This window comes from Pristiophorus japonicus, chromosome 22 (genome assembly GCF_044704955.1).
Source record: "Pristiophorus japonicus isolate sPriJap1 chromosome 22, sPriJap1.hap1, whole genome shotgun sequence".
In the NCBI taxonomy this organism is placed as follows: Eukaryota; Metazoa; Chordata; class Chondrichthyes; family Pristiophoridae; genus Pristiophorus; species Pristiophorus japonicus.
Window position 1 is genome coordinate 29,034,762 of NC_091998.1, and position 19,473 is coordinate 29,054,234.

Sequence of the window (19,473 nt, forward strand, 5' to 3'; positions counted from 1 at the left end):
TAGCCAATTCACATCTCATAGCATCGAAGTTACCTTTCCTTAAGTTCAGGACCTTAGTCTCTGAATTAACTTTGTCACTCTCCATCTTAATAAGGAATTCTACCATATTATGGTCACACTTCCCCAAGGGGCCTCGCACAACAAGATTGCTAATTAGTCCTTTCTGATTACACATCACCCAGTCTAGGATGACCAGCCCTGTAGTTGGTTCCTTGACATATTGGTCCAGAAACCTATCCCTAATACACTCCAGGAAATCCTCCATCGTATTGATACCAGTTTGGTTAGCCCAATCTATATGTAGATTAATGTCGCCCATGATAACTGATGTACCTTTATTGCACGCATCCCTAATTTCTTGTTTGATGCTGTCCCCAACCCCACTACTACTGTTTGGTGGTCTGTACACAACTCCCACTAGCGTTTTCTGCCCATTGGTATTCCGCAGCTCTACCCATACAGATCCAAGCTAATGTCCTTCCTTACTATTGCGTTAATTTCCTCTTTAACCAGCAACGCTACCCCACCTCCTTTTCTTTTCTGTCTATTCTTCCTGAATGTTGAATACCCCTGGATGTTGAGTTCCCAGCCTTGGTCACCCTGGAGCCATGTCTCCGTGATGCCAATTATATCATATTCATTTATTGCTGCCTGTGCAGTTAATTCGTCCACCTTATTACAAATACTCCTCGCATTGAGGCACAGAGCCTTCAGGCTTGTCTTTTTAACACACTTTGCCCCTTTAGAATTTTGCTGCAATGTGGCCCTTTTTGATTTTTGCCTTGAGTTTCTCTGCCCTAGACTAGATACTGCAAGCTCAAAGTAAGTGTGACCGTAGTCCTTTTTATTAAAGATCGCAGAGTGCCTCTCCAGCCTGTGAAGCCTCCTTATATACAGGTGCTCCCAAGGGATAAGCCCTCTGGTGGTTAGACATGTTAATTACAGGTTTACATGCTTAACAATCGCGAGTTCTACATTCTCACCACTCTGGGTAAAGAAGTTTCTTCTGAATTCTCTATTGGATTTACTAGTGACTATGGCCTCTAGTTTTTAATTTAATATAACGGAGAATTAAGGTATCTGTCCCAACAGGAGGGAGGTGCAACCCCCCCCGCGAGTCAGAAGTACCACTGGCAATAAGCTTTAGAGCCATTGTTGAACAACTGCCAGGAATGGCTTGATCACCTTAAGCTGGAGCAGCACTTCTTTTGGATAGCCAAGTTTTTGTGCTGCTCTGAGATCATCCTGGAGAGTAAGAAAGCTCCAAACTGCCCTTCGCTATTAACCGTCTCCTTTGATCATCTCCCACTGCAAGCTCCATCCTTATCTTGACATCAAATGTAAGGAGCCCAAGAACACTTCTGCCCAAAATCAGGGCCGTTGTTGACTAGGATCTCTTTCTCTTTCCACATCCATTCCACACATTGTCCATAACATCCTTAAACTTGTCTCGTGTATGAAGCCCATCATCCATCCCTTAACTCTCATCCATCATGGGTCCTGGTTGCCAAATTCACTTCCGTGGTCCCGTGCTTGCTGACATCATCGATCTGTTCTTGTCTCTAACCTTTCAGACCCACAGTCAGCAACCTCCTCAACAAAACCTACTCTGTAACGCTTGATTCTCCAACTGCCACACTATTTCCAGCATCTTTCTTTCTAAAATCCTAGAATTTTAAATTACCTCACAATTATTCTTCCACCATTTCCCCTTTCCGGCCCTCCAATTGGGCTTCTGGTGTGCCCCCATTGGTCAATCCTGTGGGTGCAACTCTGTGGCTGCTCAGTCGTTGAGTATATTCAAGACTGAAAGCGCTAGATTGTTGGACTCTCGAGGAAATCAAGAGATATGGAGGTTGGGCAGGAAAGTGCAGTTGAGGTCGAAGATCAGCCATGATCTTACTGAATGGTGGAGCAGGCTCCAGGGGCCGCATGGCCTACTCCTGCTCCTATTATGTTTTGTTCTTGTGGCTTGGTATCTCAGTGACCTCCTTTCTTCAATGCTGTTGTCACTCTATCCTCCTCGAGTGCCTGTCCTCTTTGGCTCTGCTTTCTTAGTTCAGCTCACTGTCGGACAAACTTCACCGTACTCTGTCTCTTGCAAATACCTCTGGTCTGGACTCTGTTTCTGAAACCTCGGTATACTCCTCAATTGTGAACTCATTCTTCCCCCTCAGCTGATTTTGTTACCACGGTTGCCTTAATTTTTCATCTCTAGAACATCTTCCGCCTCCACCTTTGCCTCTTCATCTCTGATGCTGAAACTTGACTCCAAGCCCTCAACAGATCCGGGCTGGATTTCTGCAATTCTCTCCTTGCTGGCACTTCATGCTTTAGAAAATTAAAAAAAAAATCCCTTTACTTGTTAGTCTATGCTACACAAACCTGCCATTTAAATGACTGTGGTATGTGCTTTATAACCAAACAGGACACGTTACCAGGCTTACTTAGTACACAGATGTTAAATACTTAGTTTTAGTTTAGCTTTAGGCCAAAACTAATTAGTGCAGCTCCTGAAGCTTTATAAGCATGTGAAGAGGAGATCATAAGTGGCATAGTAATACTCACAGAATCTGCCAACGTCCCAGTCTCTTCCATCATTATCCCTGAGGTGGCGGCACAGTGATAGAGTCGAGAGGGAGTGGCCCTGGGAGTCCTCAACATTGACTCCGGTCCCCATGAAGCCTCATGGCATCAGGGCAGCCATTGGCAAGGATTACTTCTCTAATTACCACCTCCCTCCCTCGCTCAGCTGATGAATCAATACTCCTCCATATTGAACACCGTGGAAGAAGCACAGAATGTACTCTGGGTGGGAGACTTCAGTGTACATCACCAAGAGTGACTTGGTAGCATCACGACTAACCGAGGTGTGCAAATCCTGAAGGATATAGCTTGGGCCTGCGGCAGGTGTTGATGAATCAGTGCAAGGGAAAAACCTACTTAACCTCGTCCTCACGAATCTACCTGTCCCAGATACATCTGTCGATGACAGTATTGGTAGGAGTGACCACACACAGACAAAGTCCCGTTTTCACACTGAGGGCACGCTCCATCGTATTGTGTGTCACTACCACTGTGCTAAACGGGATACATCTGAAAAAGCTTAATACTAAATCGGCTTCAGCATGTTTAAAGGAAAATAACTCTTGAAAGGACACATTATAAAAGACCACACAGCAGAGGAGAGATCACCAAGAATGAGTCCAAGCCAACTGGAGGTCATTTGGGCACCTGCATAGGTTATGTTGTGGATACTGAGAGGAAACAAACATAGTGGCAATCAAACGGTGGGTTGTATTTGTGGAGCGACGTGATTGGGGACCAGAAGAGGTGAGGGCTCAAGGGCAGCACGGGCCAGCCCACACTGCGATATGTGTGCACACTAGGCCCGTGCAGCAGAGCAGGTCTCCAGTCGTCTTGGTTAATCCTTGCTACTGGACCAAGACCTAGCTCTGTCAAGCCCGTGCGGTGGCTGGTGTGCAATGGCCACCACATGTTTAAAAAAATCCACACACAGGCATCTTCCATCCTTCAGGATGTAGTTCGGGACCTGGAATATCAGGTCCTTCAATGAAAGACCTGTGAACTCTTCCCTTTTTGGCGTGGAAGCATTCTTTCCCAATCTGTAACCTCAGTAAACTTTCCACTGGCTGGAGTCATACATAGCACAAAGGAAGATTGTTATGGCTGTTGGAAGCCAATCATTTCAGCCTCAGGGCAAAGTCCTAGGCCCAGCCATCTTCAGCTGCTTCATCAATGACCTTCCCTCCATCATAAGCAAATAGCCTCACTTTTGACGTTATGATTGGAGAGTGTTCAGTTCCAGTCGCAATTTCTCAGATAATGAAGCAGTTCATGCCCGCATGCAGCAAGACCCGGGCAACATCCAGGCTTGGGCTAATAAGTGGCAAATAACATTCATGCCACGAGTGCCAGGCAATTACCATCTCCAACAAGAGAAAATGTAACTACCGCCCCTTGACATTCAACGGCATTGCCATCATTGAATCCCCCACCATCCTGGGGGGGGGGTCGGGTCACCATTGACTAGAAGCTTAACTGGACCAGCCACGTAAATACTTTGGTTACAAGAGCAGGTCAGAGGCTGGGTATCCTGCAGCGAGTGATGCCTGACCAATGTTCCCCTTAAGCTGTGCGGCCTCTGAAGCACCCGCTCAGCCGGCTCACCGGTGTTTAAATAGGAACAATCACGCATGTGCAATATATTGAATGGGCTGCACTGCCCCTCCCAGGGGCAGCAAACCCCCCCCCCCCCCCCCCCCCCCCCAAAATTAAAGGGAACATTGCTCCTGACTGCCCAAAATCAGGAGTGTGATGGAATACTCTCCACTTGCCTGGATGAGTGCAGCTCCAACAACACTCAAGAAGCTCGACACGATCCAGGACAAAACAGCCCGCTTGATTGGCACCCCATCCACCACCTTCAACATTCACTCCCTCCACCACCGGCGCACCATGGCTGCAGTGTGTACCATCTACAAGATGCACTGCAGCAACTCGCCAATGCTTCTTCGACAGCATCTCCAAAACCCACGACCTCTAGCATTTAGAAGGACAAGGGCAGCAGGCGCATGGAAGCACCATCACCTGCAAATTTCCTTCCAAGTCACACACCATCCTGACTTCGACGTATATCGCCGTTCCTTCATCGTTGCTGGGTCAAAATCTTGGAACTCCTTCCCTAACAGCACTGTGGGAGCACCTTCACCACACGGACTGCAGCGGTTCAAGAAGGCGGCTCACCACCACCTTCTCAAGGGCAATTAGGGATGGGCAATAAATGCTGGCCTTGCCAGCGAGGCGCGCGTAATGTGAATGAATACTTTTTTTTAATCTTGGCATTTTCACACTACCAGAAGAAAATCGTATGCATGCATTGTTAAAGGATACAGAGGATATTTAAATCCGCTTTTTTGAAGTATTTTGTCTTCAAATTAGCGAGTCTGCCTGACGCCTTTGACGGGAAATTTTCAGGCTAGATAGCTTCTGCAGAGGGTGAGAAGACAAATAACTGTTAGACAACAATAGTATTTGCATCATGGTCTTAGCACAATAATTGTCAAAACCCTACAGAGGTGTGATTTTGCTTGGGAGGATCGCACGAGGTTATGTGATAAAATTAGCTCAAATAAACTGGAGAGAGTTCTTTGGTCGCGCGACTAAATAATCTGAATATGTGGACAAATGAAATTCTCTCTGATACAGGAAGTTAGGATGTGCCTGTGAATGATCTGAAACAGAAATCAAAGCTAGCTGGAGAAAATAGAAAAGTAAAAAGGTCCTCAGACAATTATTAAATATTATAATTTGGGGCTCAATTTTCCCCAAAGCTTTTTTTTGACGTACTTGAAAAGTTACGCCCGTTTTTGGGGCCTAAGTACACCCCCCCCCCCCCCCCCCCCAAAAAAGTTTGTTTCCCCATTGGATTTCGTCATTTTGGCGTGGCCTATCCTGTCCTTTAGTTTTGGGAGTGGAGCCTTGAGCTGCGCCAAAAAGATCGGGCTGCCATGGTAACCAGGGACACAATGCGAGCTGAGGCTGTAAAGTGAAACATACAGCCAACTCCCAACACATTAAAACATATTGCATCAACTTAAAAACACATTAAAATACATTGCAGCAACTTACCTGCCGGTCTGCTCCCCTGCCTAACATCCCAAAAAATGGCGTCCCGGTTGCTCTCTGTCTCTCTGTCTCTCTGTCTCTCTGTCTCTCTGTCTCTCTGTCTCTCTGTCTCTCTGTCTGTCTCTCTGTCTCTCTGTCTCTCTGTCTCTCTGTCTCTCTGTGTCCGGGCATCTGTTGCACTTACCTGCACCAGTTTCTTTAACTCTCGAGAAGATTTTTCTGCAGAGGCCACATATGCTGGCCCAAGCAGAACTGGAGTAACTCTCAGCTGGCCAAACTTCCCTAAATGGACAGAATTGGCACGGGTGGCTGAAAAAAATACGTACCTAAAAAAAAAAATCATAACTAACTGCGTTACGCCAGTGCAAATTGAGTGGGAAAACTGTTTTTTTTAAATTTAGGCCAAAAAAAGCAGCCCTGCTCCTAAAAAATGTCTCATCACTGGGGAAAATTGAGCCCATAGAGCTATCTGTCCTAATCTTTGCCGTGCCTATGCAACCTGAAATTGCCCTGTGCACATTCATGTGCACCGTTTGATTGCTGCTCCGGACCTGAGCCCATTACTTCAATCTCCTTTCCTTTTCTCATTTCTTGACCCCTTGGGCTTTCCTCTCCTGTCTCCTCTCCTCACCCATGCATGCCACCTTTAATTTCTTCCCTTTTCAGATACTTTACCCTCCCCATCCCAATCCTAACCTTTCATTATTCCTCTACCTATTTACCCTACTGCCACTGCCCCAGTTTTGAATCCCCGTGAATGAGCCCGCGGCTATCCTCTTGCTTCTCTCGGCATTCTCCGAAGGGCTTATTGAGGCACCCACCGTTGCTTCCCTCGGAGCAGTAACTCCAACTGTCCCGTCCCCCTCTCCCGCCCAACGCGCCCGCTGGGGGCTAATCACACAAATGTTCCTATCCCCTTCAACCCGTCCACCACTGTGGCGAATGAACCACCATCGCCCCTCTCCGCACTTCCCTGCAGAATGTCAGCTTACTCACGAACACTGCCCTTGCTATTGTGGATGGTTGCATTAACATTATGGCTTTGACAGAAACTTGGCTCACGGGTGGTGATACCTCGTGCGCTCCTGCAACCTCCCAGCCCGACGATACTGTCCCCCGCTTGCCCCCACCAGGCGATGCCCCCCCGCCCCCGCCGGGCGATCAGGCGGTCCATCACCCGCCCGCCCCCACCCACCCACCCAAACTTGTGATGGCAATGTGGACCATACCACCAAATTACATCTTGATGTTTCTCCCAACTTCTGACACTTTCTCCTCCTGTGAGCACCTTGCCTTGTTCCATCCCTCTTGCCTGTCCTATAAAATCCTCATTCCCTACTATGCTGTAAGCCTTGCCCTGATTTTCTCTGAGTTATCCTTACCCTTTTCTCCCTTGGCCTCTGCACTGAGTGACTCCTCGTCCTTGGTGATTTCAGTCCATCTCGATTCTCTCATCTGATTTCACTGTCCTCTCCTTTAACCTCTTCCTGTATATAAACTCTCCTATCCATGTTCATGGCCAGCCCCTCGAACTTGCTATCTCATGTGGGCTTAATACTCCCATCATCTCGATGACAGAAAAGGCCTCCTCTGATCACTTCATTGCTTCCTTCACCACTCACATCGCCCTTCCAACCCCATTTTCTCCTGTGTCTGCCCTGGAATAACTCCCTCAAGTCACTGCCAACTGCACTTGCAAACTCCCAACTCGCTACCCTTTGGCCCTCTGTTAGCCGTGATGCATCTGCAGCTATCAATCTGCTCAACCACTCCTACACTTCTGCCTTTGCCATTGTCTCCAGTAAAGCTATTGCCGTTTCCCATCCTGGTGGTTCCCCCTGGTATGGCCCCCATCTTTGCTCCGTCAAGTTCAAGGGGTTCAGACTTGAATGTATCTGCTGTGCTGCTTGTTGAGCCATCCATCGGCAGATCTGGCTGCTCCACATCACGGACCATCAGGCCTTGTTCTCATCTGCCAAAAACGGTCACTACCCCAGGATCACCCTGGAATCCAAAGATAAACACTCTGCCTCTTTCCGCTAACAGCCGTTTCGTTAAACACCTCTCGCCTACTCATTCACCCTCGCCTCCAAGAACAAGTGCGAGGAGTTCATGAACTTCTTTGTCACTGAGAGTGAGACCATCCATTCAGCTGCATCTCCCCTTCTCCTTGCCCGCCAAGCCAAATCTTCTCCCAGTGTTCCCCCTGGTCTCGACCTAAAGCTGCATCTTTCTCCAGCTTCTCTCCTACTTCTTGTGTGCTTTCCAAACTCATCTTGTCCACGAGATCCACCGCTTCCTTACTCGGCCCATTCCCACTAAACTGCTGGCCACCCAACTTCCCTTCCTGGGCCCCATGCTGGCTGACATTGTAAATATTGGCGAAGCACATGCACCTAAACACGGAAAATCCTCCTCACAGATCGCATGCAGCTGGAGAGTTGGACTATTTGCCCAACTCCTGCCCAGCAAATGCCCTTGAAATTCTTAGCAGCGGACAGAAACATACACTTAACATTTTAAATCTTACTAAATAAGGTAAGTTGTAAGGTTAGTCCCTTTTTAAAATATGTAAATTTATTTTTCAAAAAATTACATTTTTGTTTTAAATTAATTACGTTCCATTTTGATTAATTTTAAATAAGTGCTTGTGTGTTTTGGGGGAATCCCCATTCATACTTATGGTGAGTTCTGTTGGGCTGGCCCACATGATCCCAGGGACGCGTATGAAGCGCTTAGGTGCCTGGAATACGCGGGTCTCTACCCAGGACCAGAAGTCTCCGGGACTACCAAGTACTTTCGTAAAAATTTTCAGGTGCAAGGCATCCGCCCACAGGAAGCCTCCGACCGTAATTTCTGGGCCAGTGCCCTCTCTCTAGGTACCGTGCCCCTCCCTTTCGTTTCCTCTTTTTATGTACTGTCCTCGTTCCTTTGAAACCTGCCATCGTCACCCACGTCCTTTAAAAATCCCACCCTCTATCCTTGCAAACTATCACCCAATCTCCTTTTCCTCTCAAGTCCTTGCACATGTTGTTGCCTCCCAAATCCATGCCCATCTTTTGACAACTGCATGTTTGAATCTCTCCAATCAGGTTTCCATCCCTCCCACAGCATAAAATGGCCCAAAATGGCATTCTCTGTGACTATGACCATGATGCACTATCCCTCTTCATTATTGACCTCTTTGCAGTCTTTGACAGGCTGGACCATACCATTCTTCTCCATTGCCTTTCGTCCATTGTCCAGCAGAATGGGGCTGCCCTTGCTTCTATTCTTACCGATTCAATTGTAGTCAGAGCATCTCCAGAAATGACTTGTCTTCCTGCCCCTGCATTGTTACCTCTGGTGTCCCCCAAGGATCTACCCTTGGACCAGCTTCTGTCTCTGTTTTGCCAGCCTGCTTGTCTGACATCCAGTCGTGGAGCCGCAATTTTCTCTTCAGCCCCCACCACAAACTCTCGCCACTGATTCCATCCCCTTCCTTGCCCACTGTCTTGAGTTGAAGCAAAGTATTTGCGACCTCGGCATCCTATTTGACCCTGAGCTGAGCTTCTGGCCTCGTATTCTCAATATTAAAGACCGCTTACTTCCACCTCCGTAACATCGACCGTGTCCTCCCCTGCCTCGGCCTCTCTGCTGCTGAAACCCTCATCCATGCCATTATCCACTCCAGACCCGACTATTCCAATGCTCTTCTGACCAGTTCGCCATCCTCCACCTTCCATAAACTTCAGCTCATTCAAAACTGCTGCCCGTGTCCTAACTTGCAACAAATCCCATTCACGTGTCACCCCTATGCTCGCTGACTTAAATTAGTTCCCAGTCTCGCAACACCACCAATTTAGAAATTCTCATCCTCCTGTTCAAGTCCCTCCATGGTCTCGCCCCTCCCTATCCCTGTAACCTCCTCCAGTCCTACAACCCTCCCAGAACTCTGTGCTTCCCCCAACTCTGGCTTCTTGTGCATCCCCTGCTCCCTCCACCCTTCCGTTCCTTCAGCCATCTAGGCGCTAAATTTAAAGCCAAAGAAAGAATGATGCTGCATTTCTGTAGTGCCTTTCATGTCCTCAGCAAGTTGAAAGGGAGTGAAGGGTTATGGGGAGCAGGCAGGGAAGTGGAACTGAGCCCAAGATCAGATTAGCCATGATCTTATTAAATGGCGGAGCAGGCTCGAGGGGCCAAATGGCCTACTCCTGCTCCTAGTTCTTGTGTTCTTATGAAAGCACTTCATAGCCAATGAACTACTATAGGACCGCTTTTTTATAGGCATAGGCGACCGCCAATTCGTGCACTGGCAGACGGCTGAGGTGAGAAGTTTGAAATGTTACGCCAAGCAGTGATTAGAGGCAAAGATATTGCTTACTGTACAGTTGAATACTGTGATGTGAGAATGAGGATATAGGAGGGGGTGAGCTTCGATGGTCAGATGGCCTTTTCTTGCTCTTGCCTCGTATATTCTTATACAAAACTCTTGAGCACAAGAGCTGGGGAGCTGAGGAAAATCTTTTTCACCGGGAGTTGTTCTGACCTGGAATGCACTGCCTGAAGGGATGGTAGAAGCAGATTCAAAAGTGAATTGGATTCTTGATAAGGAAACATTTGCAGGGCTATGGATAGTTCTTTAAAAGAGTTGACACCATTGGCTAAATGGCCTCCTTCTGTGCTATATGATTCTGACTGTCAATCAGTATTAGGATTTTGTTAAATTCAAAACAGTTGAATTAATGCCTTTTATAATCTTCCTGTACTGATTTTCAACAAGTTTCTCCATTAGTAGAATAGCCCACTCCAGAGAATGTAGGGGGCACTCCAGGCCTGAATTCCTTTTCCTTGTAACTTAGAAATGCATATTCTCCATTTAGAAATGGTTCTTATTTTGTCTGTTGAATGAACTTTACTGACTTGTTTTCAGACTTTCTGCTTCTTGCTGTAGCTTCTTGTTGCATTTTAAAGTCAAATTTTGTTGGCAAGATTTGACTTTGTAAACAACTCTACTGTGCAGCATTTCCAAATAAGAGTCTGATTCAAAGCACTGAGCACTCTGCTTTATGGTCCAGGTTTTCTGCATTCAGCTGTACGTTGGAACAAAGGAGCAAAGAATATTTTTTTGAACAAGCAAATAGTGAATTCTTTAGGATAAACTTATGTTTCTATTTTCTGGAGAGTTGGGCTGTTTAAAAGAATGAAAGACTTGTATTTATATAGTGCCTTTCACAACCTCAGGACGTCCAAAAGTACTTTACAGCCAATGAAATGCTTTTTGATGTGTAGTCACTGTTGTAATGTTGGAAACGTGGCTACCAATTTGCGCACAGCAAGCTCCCACAAACAGCAATGTGATCATGAGCAGATAATCTGTTTTAGTGATGTTGGTTGAAGGATAAATATTGGCCAGGACACCGAGGAAAACTCCCTGCTCTTCCTCAAATGGTGTCATGGGCTATGAAGTGCTTTCATAAGAAATAGGAGCAGGAGTAGGCCATTTGGCCCCTTGAGCCTGCTCCGCCATTTAATAAGATTATGGCTGATTCTGATCTTGGGCTCAGTTCCACTTCCATGCCTGCTCTCTCTCCATAATCCTTCACTCCCTTTCAACATGCTGAGGACATGAAAGGCACTACAGAAATGCAGCACTATTCTTTCTTTGGCTTTAAATTTAGGGCCTAGATGGCTGAAGGAATGGGAGGGAGCAGGGGATGCACAAGAAGCCAGAGTTGGGGGAAGCGCAGAGTTCTGGGAAGGTTGCAGGACTGGAGGAGGTTACAGAGATAGGGAGGGGCCAGACCAGGGCTGACGTGACCTCGAGTTAATGTGCCACCTGAACGACGGCACCTCTGACAGCGCAGTACTCCCTCAGTACTGCACTGGTATATCTGCCTAGATTATGTTCAAGTCTCTGGAGTGGGACTTGAACTCACAACCTTCTGACTCTGAGCGCTCTCCACTGAGCCATGGCTGACGAGGCTTACTTTCACTCCTTGTCCTTTTAAGTTTTTTTTAATCTTTCTTCGTTTTAGAGTTTTGTGTTTTTCTCTAGCAGTCTACTATGGTACCTTGCAGATAGTAAGAGCTACAAAAAGGGAATATGAAAAGAAACTTGTAAGGGATATCAAAATCATCACAAAAATGCTTTCTAATTATATTAGAATAAAGAGGGTGATCAGGAGCAATGTGGGCCCCTGGAAAATTGATACTGGTAATATTGTAAATGAAAATAGTGAAATGGTGGACATGTTGAATAATTACTTTGCGTCAGTACTTGCAGTAGAACAAGAGGATAGCATGCCGGACGTCCCAAGGAAACTAATATTGGAACAGGGCCTCACCAAAATTAATGTAAGCAAAATAACAGTAATGAAGAAAATAATGGCACTTAAGAGTGACAAGTCCCCAGGACCAGATAGTTTCCATCCCAGGGTTTTGAAGGAAGTAGATGAGAACATTGCAGATGCCTTAACTATAACCTTCCAAAGTTCTCTTGGTTCGAGAACCGTTCCTTTAGATTGAAAACTTGTGCATGTCACTCCGCTGTTTAAGAATGGTAAGAGAGGAAATTATAGACCAGTTAGCCTAACATCTGTTGTCGGTCTATAATTAACGATAGTGACTGAACCACTTGAACATTTTCAGCTGATCAGACCGATCCAGCATGGATTTGTGGTAGGTCATGCCTGATGAACCTGATTGAAATTTTTGAAGAGGTGACTAAAGTAGAATATTATTTATAATGGACTTCCAGAAGGCATTTGATAAAGTCCCTCACCAGAGACTGTTGGCTAAAGTTGAAGCTCCACTGTCTCATTATTAAATTATTGACCTAACATTATTGGCTGAGCAGCAGGGGACAGAGTAGGGATAATGGGCAGGTACTCTTAATTGGCAGGATGTAACTCGTGGTGTCCTGCGCAGATCTGTGTTGGGGCCTCGGCTATTTACTATATTTATTAACGACTTCGATGATAGATTAGAAAGCTACATATCCAAATTTGCCGATGACCAAAGATAGACGGCATTGTAAGCAGTGCATAAAATTGCACAGATATTAATAGATTAAGCGAATGGACAAAACTGTGGCAAATGGATTTCAATGTAGGCAAGTGTGAGAACATCCACTTTGGATAAAAAGGATAGACTTTCTAAATGGTGAAAAGCTAAAAACAGTGGAGGTCCAAAGAAACTTGGGGGTCCATGTACATGGATCATTAAAATGTCTTGAACAGGTACAGAAATAATCAAAATGGCTGGCTAATGGGATGCTGGCCTTTATATCTCGAGGACTAGAATACAAGGAGGTAGAAATTATGCTACAACTATACAAAGCCCTGGTTAGACCACACGTGGAGTACTGTAAGCAGTTCTGCGCACCACACTTTCGGAAGGATATACAAAGGCCTTGGAGGGAGTGCAGCTTATATTTAGCAGATGATACTGGACTCCAAGGGTTAAATTACGAGGAGAGATTACACAAACTTGTGTGATATTCCCTGGGATGTAGACGGTTAAGGGGTGATTTGATCGAAGTTTTCAAAATATTAAGGAGACCTGATGGGTAGGTAAAGAGAAGCTATTTCCACTGGTTGGGGAGTTGATGACTAGAGGGCATAGTCTATGGGCTCAATTTTCCCCAAGCCCGTTTTCTGGCATATTGCCAGAGTTATGCCAAGTTTTCTAGGGCAGAAATGTGGCAGAAATATTTTGGCAAACTTTCCCCCGATGTATAATTCAAATTTGGCGCTTCGCAGTGTGTCCAGTCTCTTCGGGAGGTGGGTGGGGTTGGTGGAGCCTTGATCTGCGCCAAAAAGATCGGGTTGCCATGGTAACCAGGGACACAATGCGAGCTGAGGCTGCAAAGTGAAACATACAGCCAGCTCCCAACACATTAACGCATATTTCATCAACTTAAAAACACATTAAAACATACTGCACCAACTTAAAAACACATTAAAATATATCGCAGCAACTTACCTCCAATTATTAAAGCCGGTCCCACTCCCCGTCCCTAGCCCTGGCCGAAGGGCTTGCCGGTCAGCTACCCGGCTCCTATCCCAGGCCGAACGGCCTCCTCCCTCCCAGTCCCCGCAAGTAACTACACCCGAAAGGCTCCCCCCACACCCCCATCTCTCGCTCTCTCCCCTTCCCTCTTGCCTTTCATGCTGCTGCTGTCCGGGCATCTGCTGCGCCGATCTCATTACTTGCGCTGATTTCTTTAACTCTCTAAGGTTTTTCTGCAGAGGCCACATACGCTGGCCTAAACGAAACTGGAGTAACTCTCAGCTGGCCAAACTTGCCTAAATGGCCAGAATTGGCACGGGTGGCAGGTTACACCCGCTTTGGCTGGAAAAAAAAGTACCTAAAAAAAAAAAAAAAAAATTGTAACTGAGTTACGCTGGTGCAAATTGTTTGGGGAAACTGTGGATTTTTAAACTTAGGCCAAAAAAAGGCCGCAAACCACGGGAAAATTGAGCCCTAAAAGTTAGAGCCAGGCCTTTTCGGAGTGTAGTTAGTAAACGCTCTACACGCAGAGGTGGTAGCAGTTTGGAACTCTCTTCCACAAATGGCAGTAGATACTTGGTCAATTATTAATTTTAAATCTGAGATTGATAGCTTCTTGTTAACCAGTGCTATTGAGGGATATGGGACAAGGGCGAGTATCTGTACTTGGGTCGCAGATCAGCCATGATCTCATTGAATGGTGTAACAAGCTCGAGGGGCTATATGGACTCCTCCTGTTCCTAAGTCCTTATGTTGTGATCCTACTTTGTAACAAGCTCTGCCGAATGCTTCCAAACCACTGTGGACCCATAGCAGGGGGGCTCCTGTGCGGACCACACACTCTGCTGTATGGGCAAGTGTACCTTTTCAGAATACGCAGTGGTTAGGACTAACCTTGGTCATTGTAGTATAATAATTGCAATGCTTTTATATTTAAAAAATTGCAAGGTTTTCAAAAAATTAATTGCAAGGATTTTTTAATAAAGTTTTTATAACAATTGTAAGGCTTTGAAAAAATTAATTGCAAGGATTATTTTAGTAATTGCAAGGGGTTTAAAAAAAAAGAATTTTAACTTAAGCTGAGTGGAATTTTATTTCCCCTTTCTCATCTCATCCAGGTTTTGTATGTGTGTGTGTATTACATAATCTTTGAAATATAATACCATTTTGTTTGTTTAACCAATACTTCGGTTGTAGTCTCTTGACCCGATTTAAAAGCTAGCTGCATAAATCTGTAAGACACCTGTGTTTTTTATAAATGCTTTTTAATCTCCGCCATTTACATAAGCCCGGATTTTGGGGTAGAAATAATGGTGAAGGCCGTCAGTGCTGACGGTTGTGGAGTAAATCGGACAGCAACTGCCAGCATCTGTAGATGCGCAGTTAAAAGTGGAAATCGGGAAGCTTCACTTAAACGGGAGGCGGCATTGAACCACATGAAGGGCGTGAAGTTGTGGTTCTTACCCACTCCTGGATAAGCCAATAGGCTTAGCAACTCTAAGATGCAGTGAAAATCTGGGGGGGAGGCGGGAGGCAGGAGGCAGGAGGCAGAGAGGGGAGGAGGAGAGAAAGAAATATAAAAAGGATCTGATTGGAAAAGAAAAGTTACCACAGGTACTTACCCAAGTTGGCTACTACTGCAGCCAAAACACGAACCGCTAATGGAATGACGACATATCCTCATGATTAGTGGCATGTACAACCCCATATCAAGCTCCGCTACACACGCCAAGAAAAGTTAGGGCTTGTCTGTTCAAGTGTGGGTGAATTTTTAACTGCGTGATAAGTCTTGGTTACTGCCAAACAACCTCTCTGGCCCTGAAAATTTATTTTTACAAGTGTGGCGCCGCAGTCCTTCAGATTTTAATTATTGGAGATTTTTTTAAAAATTAAAAGTTACATTTCTTTCTAACTTTTCTTTTCTGCCTTTTATCTCTCTTAATCCCATCTTTTATCCTCTTTATTTCACTTTCTGTACATGATTTTACAATGCATGAAATATTTCTAACTTGCACTTCCTGGTTTATAGTCTGCGTGTCTGTGAGAATTCTTCAATCTGGTTGCGGAGAAATGTTGTTGCTTGTCCTGCTCGCACAAGTCCCAGATCTCCTGTAGAGGGCGCCACACTGGATCAGACGCCCGATGACTGTAAATTGTTGTACAAAAGCCCACTAAAAGTCTGTGGGCAGCTATAAACGTAATGAATGGTGAGTGACGTTCAGTTGCTCCTGGGGCCAGAGTGTTTGCAACCTAACCTCGTGATTCTGCTTTTCTTCCATGATGTGCCTTTATTATTATGGTTCACTCACTATTTAGTTTCAAATCATTTGCATTTCCAGAGAATTAATTTGCATTTTACTGCAGAGAGCTTTGCATCTAGTCATGTGATTTCTGAAATGATAGCGGTTACAGTCAGATTTAAAGAAAAATCATTCTCTGGCTGTGGGTGTTGCTGGCAAGGCCGGCTTTTATTGCCCATCCCTAGTTGCCCTTGAGAAGGTGGTGGTGAGCCGCCTTGAACCTCTAATTCAGATGGTAAAGGTACTCCCACAGTGCTGTTAGGTAGGGAGTTCCAGAATTTTGACCTGAAGGAACAGCGATATATTTCCAAGTCATGATGGTGGGGAACTTGGAGGTGGTGGTGTTTCCATGCGCCTGCTGCTCTTGTCCCCTCAGGTGGTAGAGGTCGCGGGTTTGGGAGGTGCTGTCGAAGAAGCCGTGGCAAGTTGCTGCAGTGCATATTGTAGATGGTACACACTGCAGCAACGGTGCGCCGGTGGTGGAGGGAATGAATGTTTAAGGTGGTGGATGGGACGCTAATCAAGCGGGCTGCTTTGTCCTGGATGGTGTCGAGCTTCTTGAGTGTTGTTGGAGCTGCATTCATCCAGGCAAGTGGCGAGTATTTCATCACACTCCTGACTTGTGCCTTGTAGGTGGTAGAGAGGCTTTGGGAAGTCAGGAGGTGAGTCACTTACCACAGATTACAGAGCCTTTGGCCTGCCCTGGTAGCCACAGTATTTATGTGGCTGCTCCAGTTGAGTTTCTGGTCAAAGATGTTGCTGGTGGATGATTTGGCGAGAATGATGCCATTGAACATCAAGGAGAGGTGATTGGGCTCACGTTGGAGATGATCATTGCCTGGCACATGTATGACCGTTACTTGCCTATCAGCTCAGGTCTGGATGTCGTCCAGGTCTTGCTGCATGTGGGCATGGGCTGCTCCATTATCTGCAAATGGAGATGAATCATCAGGGAACAGCCCCATTTCTGACCTTATGATGGAGGGATTGTCATTGATGAAGCAGCTGAAGATCGTTGGAGCTGTGCAGAGGATGTCCTGGGTCTGAGATGATTAACCTCCAACAAACTGAAGCGTTTTCCCCCTGATTCCCATTGACTTCAATTTTACTAGGGCTTCTTTATGCCACACTCGATCGAATGCTGCCTTGATGTCCAGGGCAGTCACTCTCACCTCACCTCTGAAATTCAGCTCTTTTTGTCCATATTTGGACCAAGGCTGCAATGAGATCTGGAGCCAAATGGTCTTGGTGGAACCCAAACTCAGCCTTGATAAGCAGGTTATTGATGATTAAATATTGCTTAATAGGTGCAGTCAACAGTGCTGTCCCTTTGCTGATGATTGAGAATTGGCTGATAGGGTGGTAATTGGCTGAGTTGGATTTATCTTGCTTTTTGTGGACATGACATACCTGGGCAATTTTCCACATTGTCTGCTAGATGCCAGTGTTGTAGCTCTACTGGAACAACTTGGGCAGAGGCGTGGATAGTTCTGGAGCACATGCTTCAGCACCACAGCTGGGATGTTGTTGTGTATTACAGCCTTTGCTGTATCCAGTGCGCTCAGTTGTTCCTTCATATCATGTGGAGTGAATTGAATTGGCTGGAGACTGGTTTTGTGATGGTGGGGACCTCAGGAGGAGGCCAAGATGGATCAACCACTTGGCACTTGACACTTCAGCTTTGTCTTTTGCACTTGTTGAGGATGTAGATGTTCATGGAGCCACCTCCTCCTGATAGTTGCTTAAATGTCCACCACCATTCACGACTGGATGTGGCAGGACTGTAGAGCTTTGATCTAATCTGTTGGTTGTGGGATCACCTTAGCTCTGTCTACATAACATGCTGCTTCTGCTGTTTAGCATGCACATTGCCCTGTGTTGTAGCTTCACCAGGTTGGCACCTTGTTTTCAAATATGCCTGGTGTTGCTTCTTGCATGCTCTTCTACACTCCTCATTGAACCAGGTAGAGTGAGGGATATGCCAGGCTGAAAGGTTACAGATTGTGGTGGAATACAATTCTGCTGCTGCTGATGGCCAGTATTGAGCTACTAGATCTGTTCTGAATCGATCCCATTTAGCATAGTGGCAGTGCTACCCAACACGATGGAGGGTGTCCTCAGTGTGAAGATGGGACTTGGTCTCCACAACTAATACTATCATGGATATATATATCTGCGACAGGTAGATGGATAAGGTCAAGTTATTTTATTCCCTCGTGCTGGTTCTCTCACCACAAGCCCAGTCAGGGAGCTATGTCCTTCAGAGATTCGTCAATGTGGTGCTAAGTGAGTTGTGAACTTGATGTTAAGATCGGAGGAGCGGCGAATGTTTGTGGCGGAGGTGCGGCGAATGTTTGTGGTGGAGGAGCGGCGAGAGATTGTGGTGGAGATGCGGCAAATTAGGGTACGGGGCCCAGAAGAGCTGAGGGCCCAAGGGCAGCACAGGCCTGCCCACACTGCGCACTAAGTCTGTGCAGCAGAGCAGGTCTCCAGTCGCCCTGATTAACCCTTGCCACTGGATAGCGGCCTAGCTCTGTCAAGCCCGTGTGGTGGCTGGTGTGCAACGGTCACCACACGTTTTTTTAAAAAATCCACGCACAGGCATCTTCCACCCCCTCAATTGGAGTTCAGGACTGGAACATCGGGTCCTTCATTGAAACATCTGTGAACCCATGGGGAAACAAGTCATCCTCGTTTGAGGGACCGCCAATGATGACGACTACCAGGCTACTCTTTTTGATGGACATTGAACTCACCTACCCAGAGTATATTCTGTGACCTTGCTACCCTTTGTGTTTCCTCCAACATGGTAGAGTTCTGATTCATCAGCTGAGGGAGGGTGATAGGTGGTAATCAGCAGGAGGTTTCCTTGCCCATGTTTGACCTGATGCCATGAGACTTCATGGGGTCCAGAATCAATGTTGAGGACTCCCAGGGACACTCCCACCTGACTGTTCCACTGTTCCCCCACCTCTGGTGGGTCTGTCCTAGTGTGGTGACAGGAGATACCCAGGGATGGAGGATGCAGGGATAATGGTTGATGGGTATGATTCTGTGAGCATGATTGTCAGACTGTTGCTCCCAACTTTGACACCAGTCCCGAGATGTCGGTGACTGGTCGACCGGGGGCTCAGTGTGCCTTCATCGTTAGCGATTCCTGGTTTGCAGCCGAGTGCTCTGTCCAGTTTTAATAAATTAAATGAATTGTGACCGTTTTATCTCGACATTTAATACACCTTGTGTTTAATGGACCATGTCTTTTTCCATAGGTATCCCCGTAGCACAACAACATCTGATCTGGAACAACCTGGAATTGGAGGATGAATACTGTTTACACGACTACAAGTAAGCTGAGGTCATGTTTTTAAAAAAAAAATACAACAATCCCACCCGCCCGCGCCCCCCGCCCCCGCCATCCCATTCTGGCTTTCTCTCCAACTGAGCTCCCGATATAATAAGCTGAAGCTGTTTTTAATGATGCCCACTGTTGCAGCAGCGACCAGGATCAGCGTAGCGATTTCATCATTCTACT

General features: G+C 46.2%; 1 protein-coding gene across 5 annotated transcripts in view; it reads left to right on the forward strand.

Annotated features, from left to right (window-relative positions):
- Window positions 1-19,473, forward strand: part of zfand4 (zinc finger, AN1-type domain 4) — a 62,074-nt gene that overhangs the window by 10,912 nt on the left and 31,689 nt on the right. For 3 of the 5 annotated variants that reach the window (XM_070865845.1, XM_070865848.1, XM_070865846.1), the window contains exons 2-3: window positions 15,671-15,848; window positions 19,211-19,286. In XM_070865845.1, coding sequence (XP_070721946.1) covers window positions 15,842-15,848; window positions 19,211-19,286 — 83 coding nt within the window. In that variant the 5' untranslated portion in view covers window positions 15,671-15,841. The remainder of the gene's footprint in view (window positions 1-15,670; window positions 15,849-19,210; window positions 19,287-19,473) is intronic. The other 2 variants (XM_070865844.1, XM_070865847.1) reach the window with 1 other exon arrangement.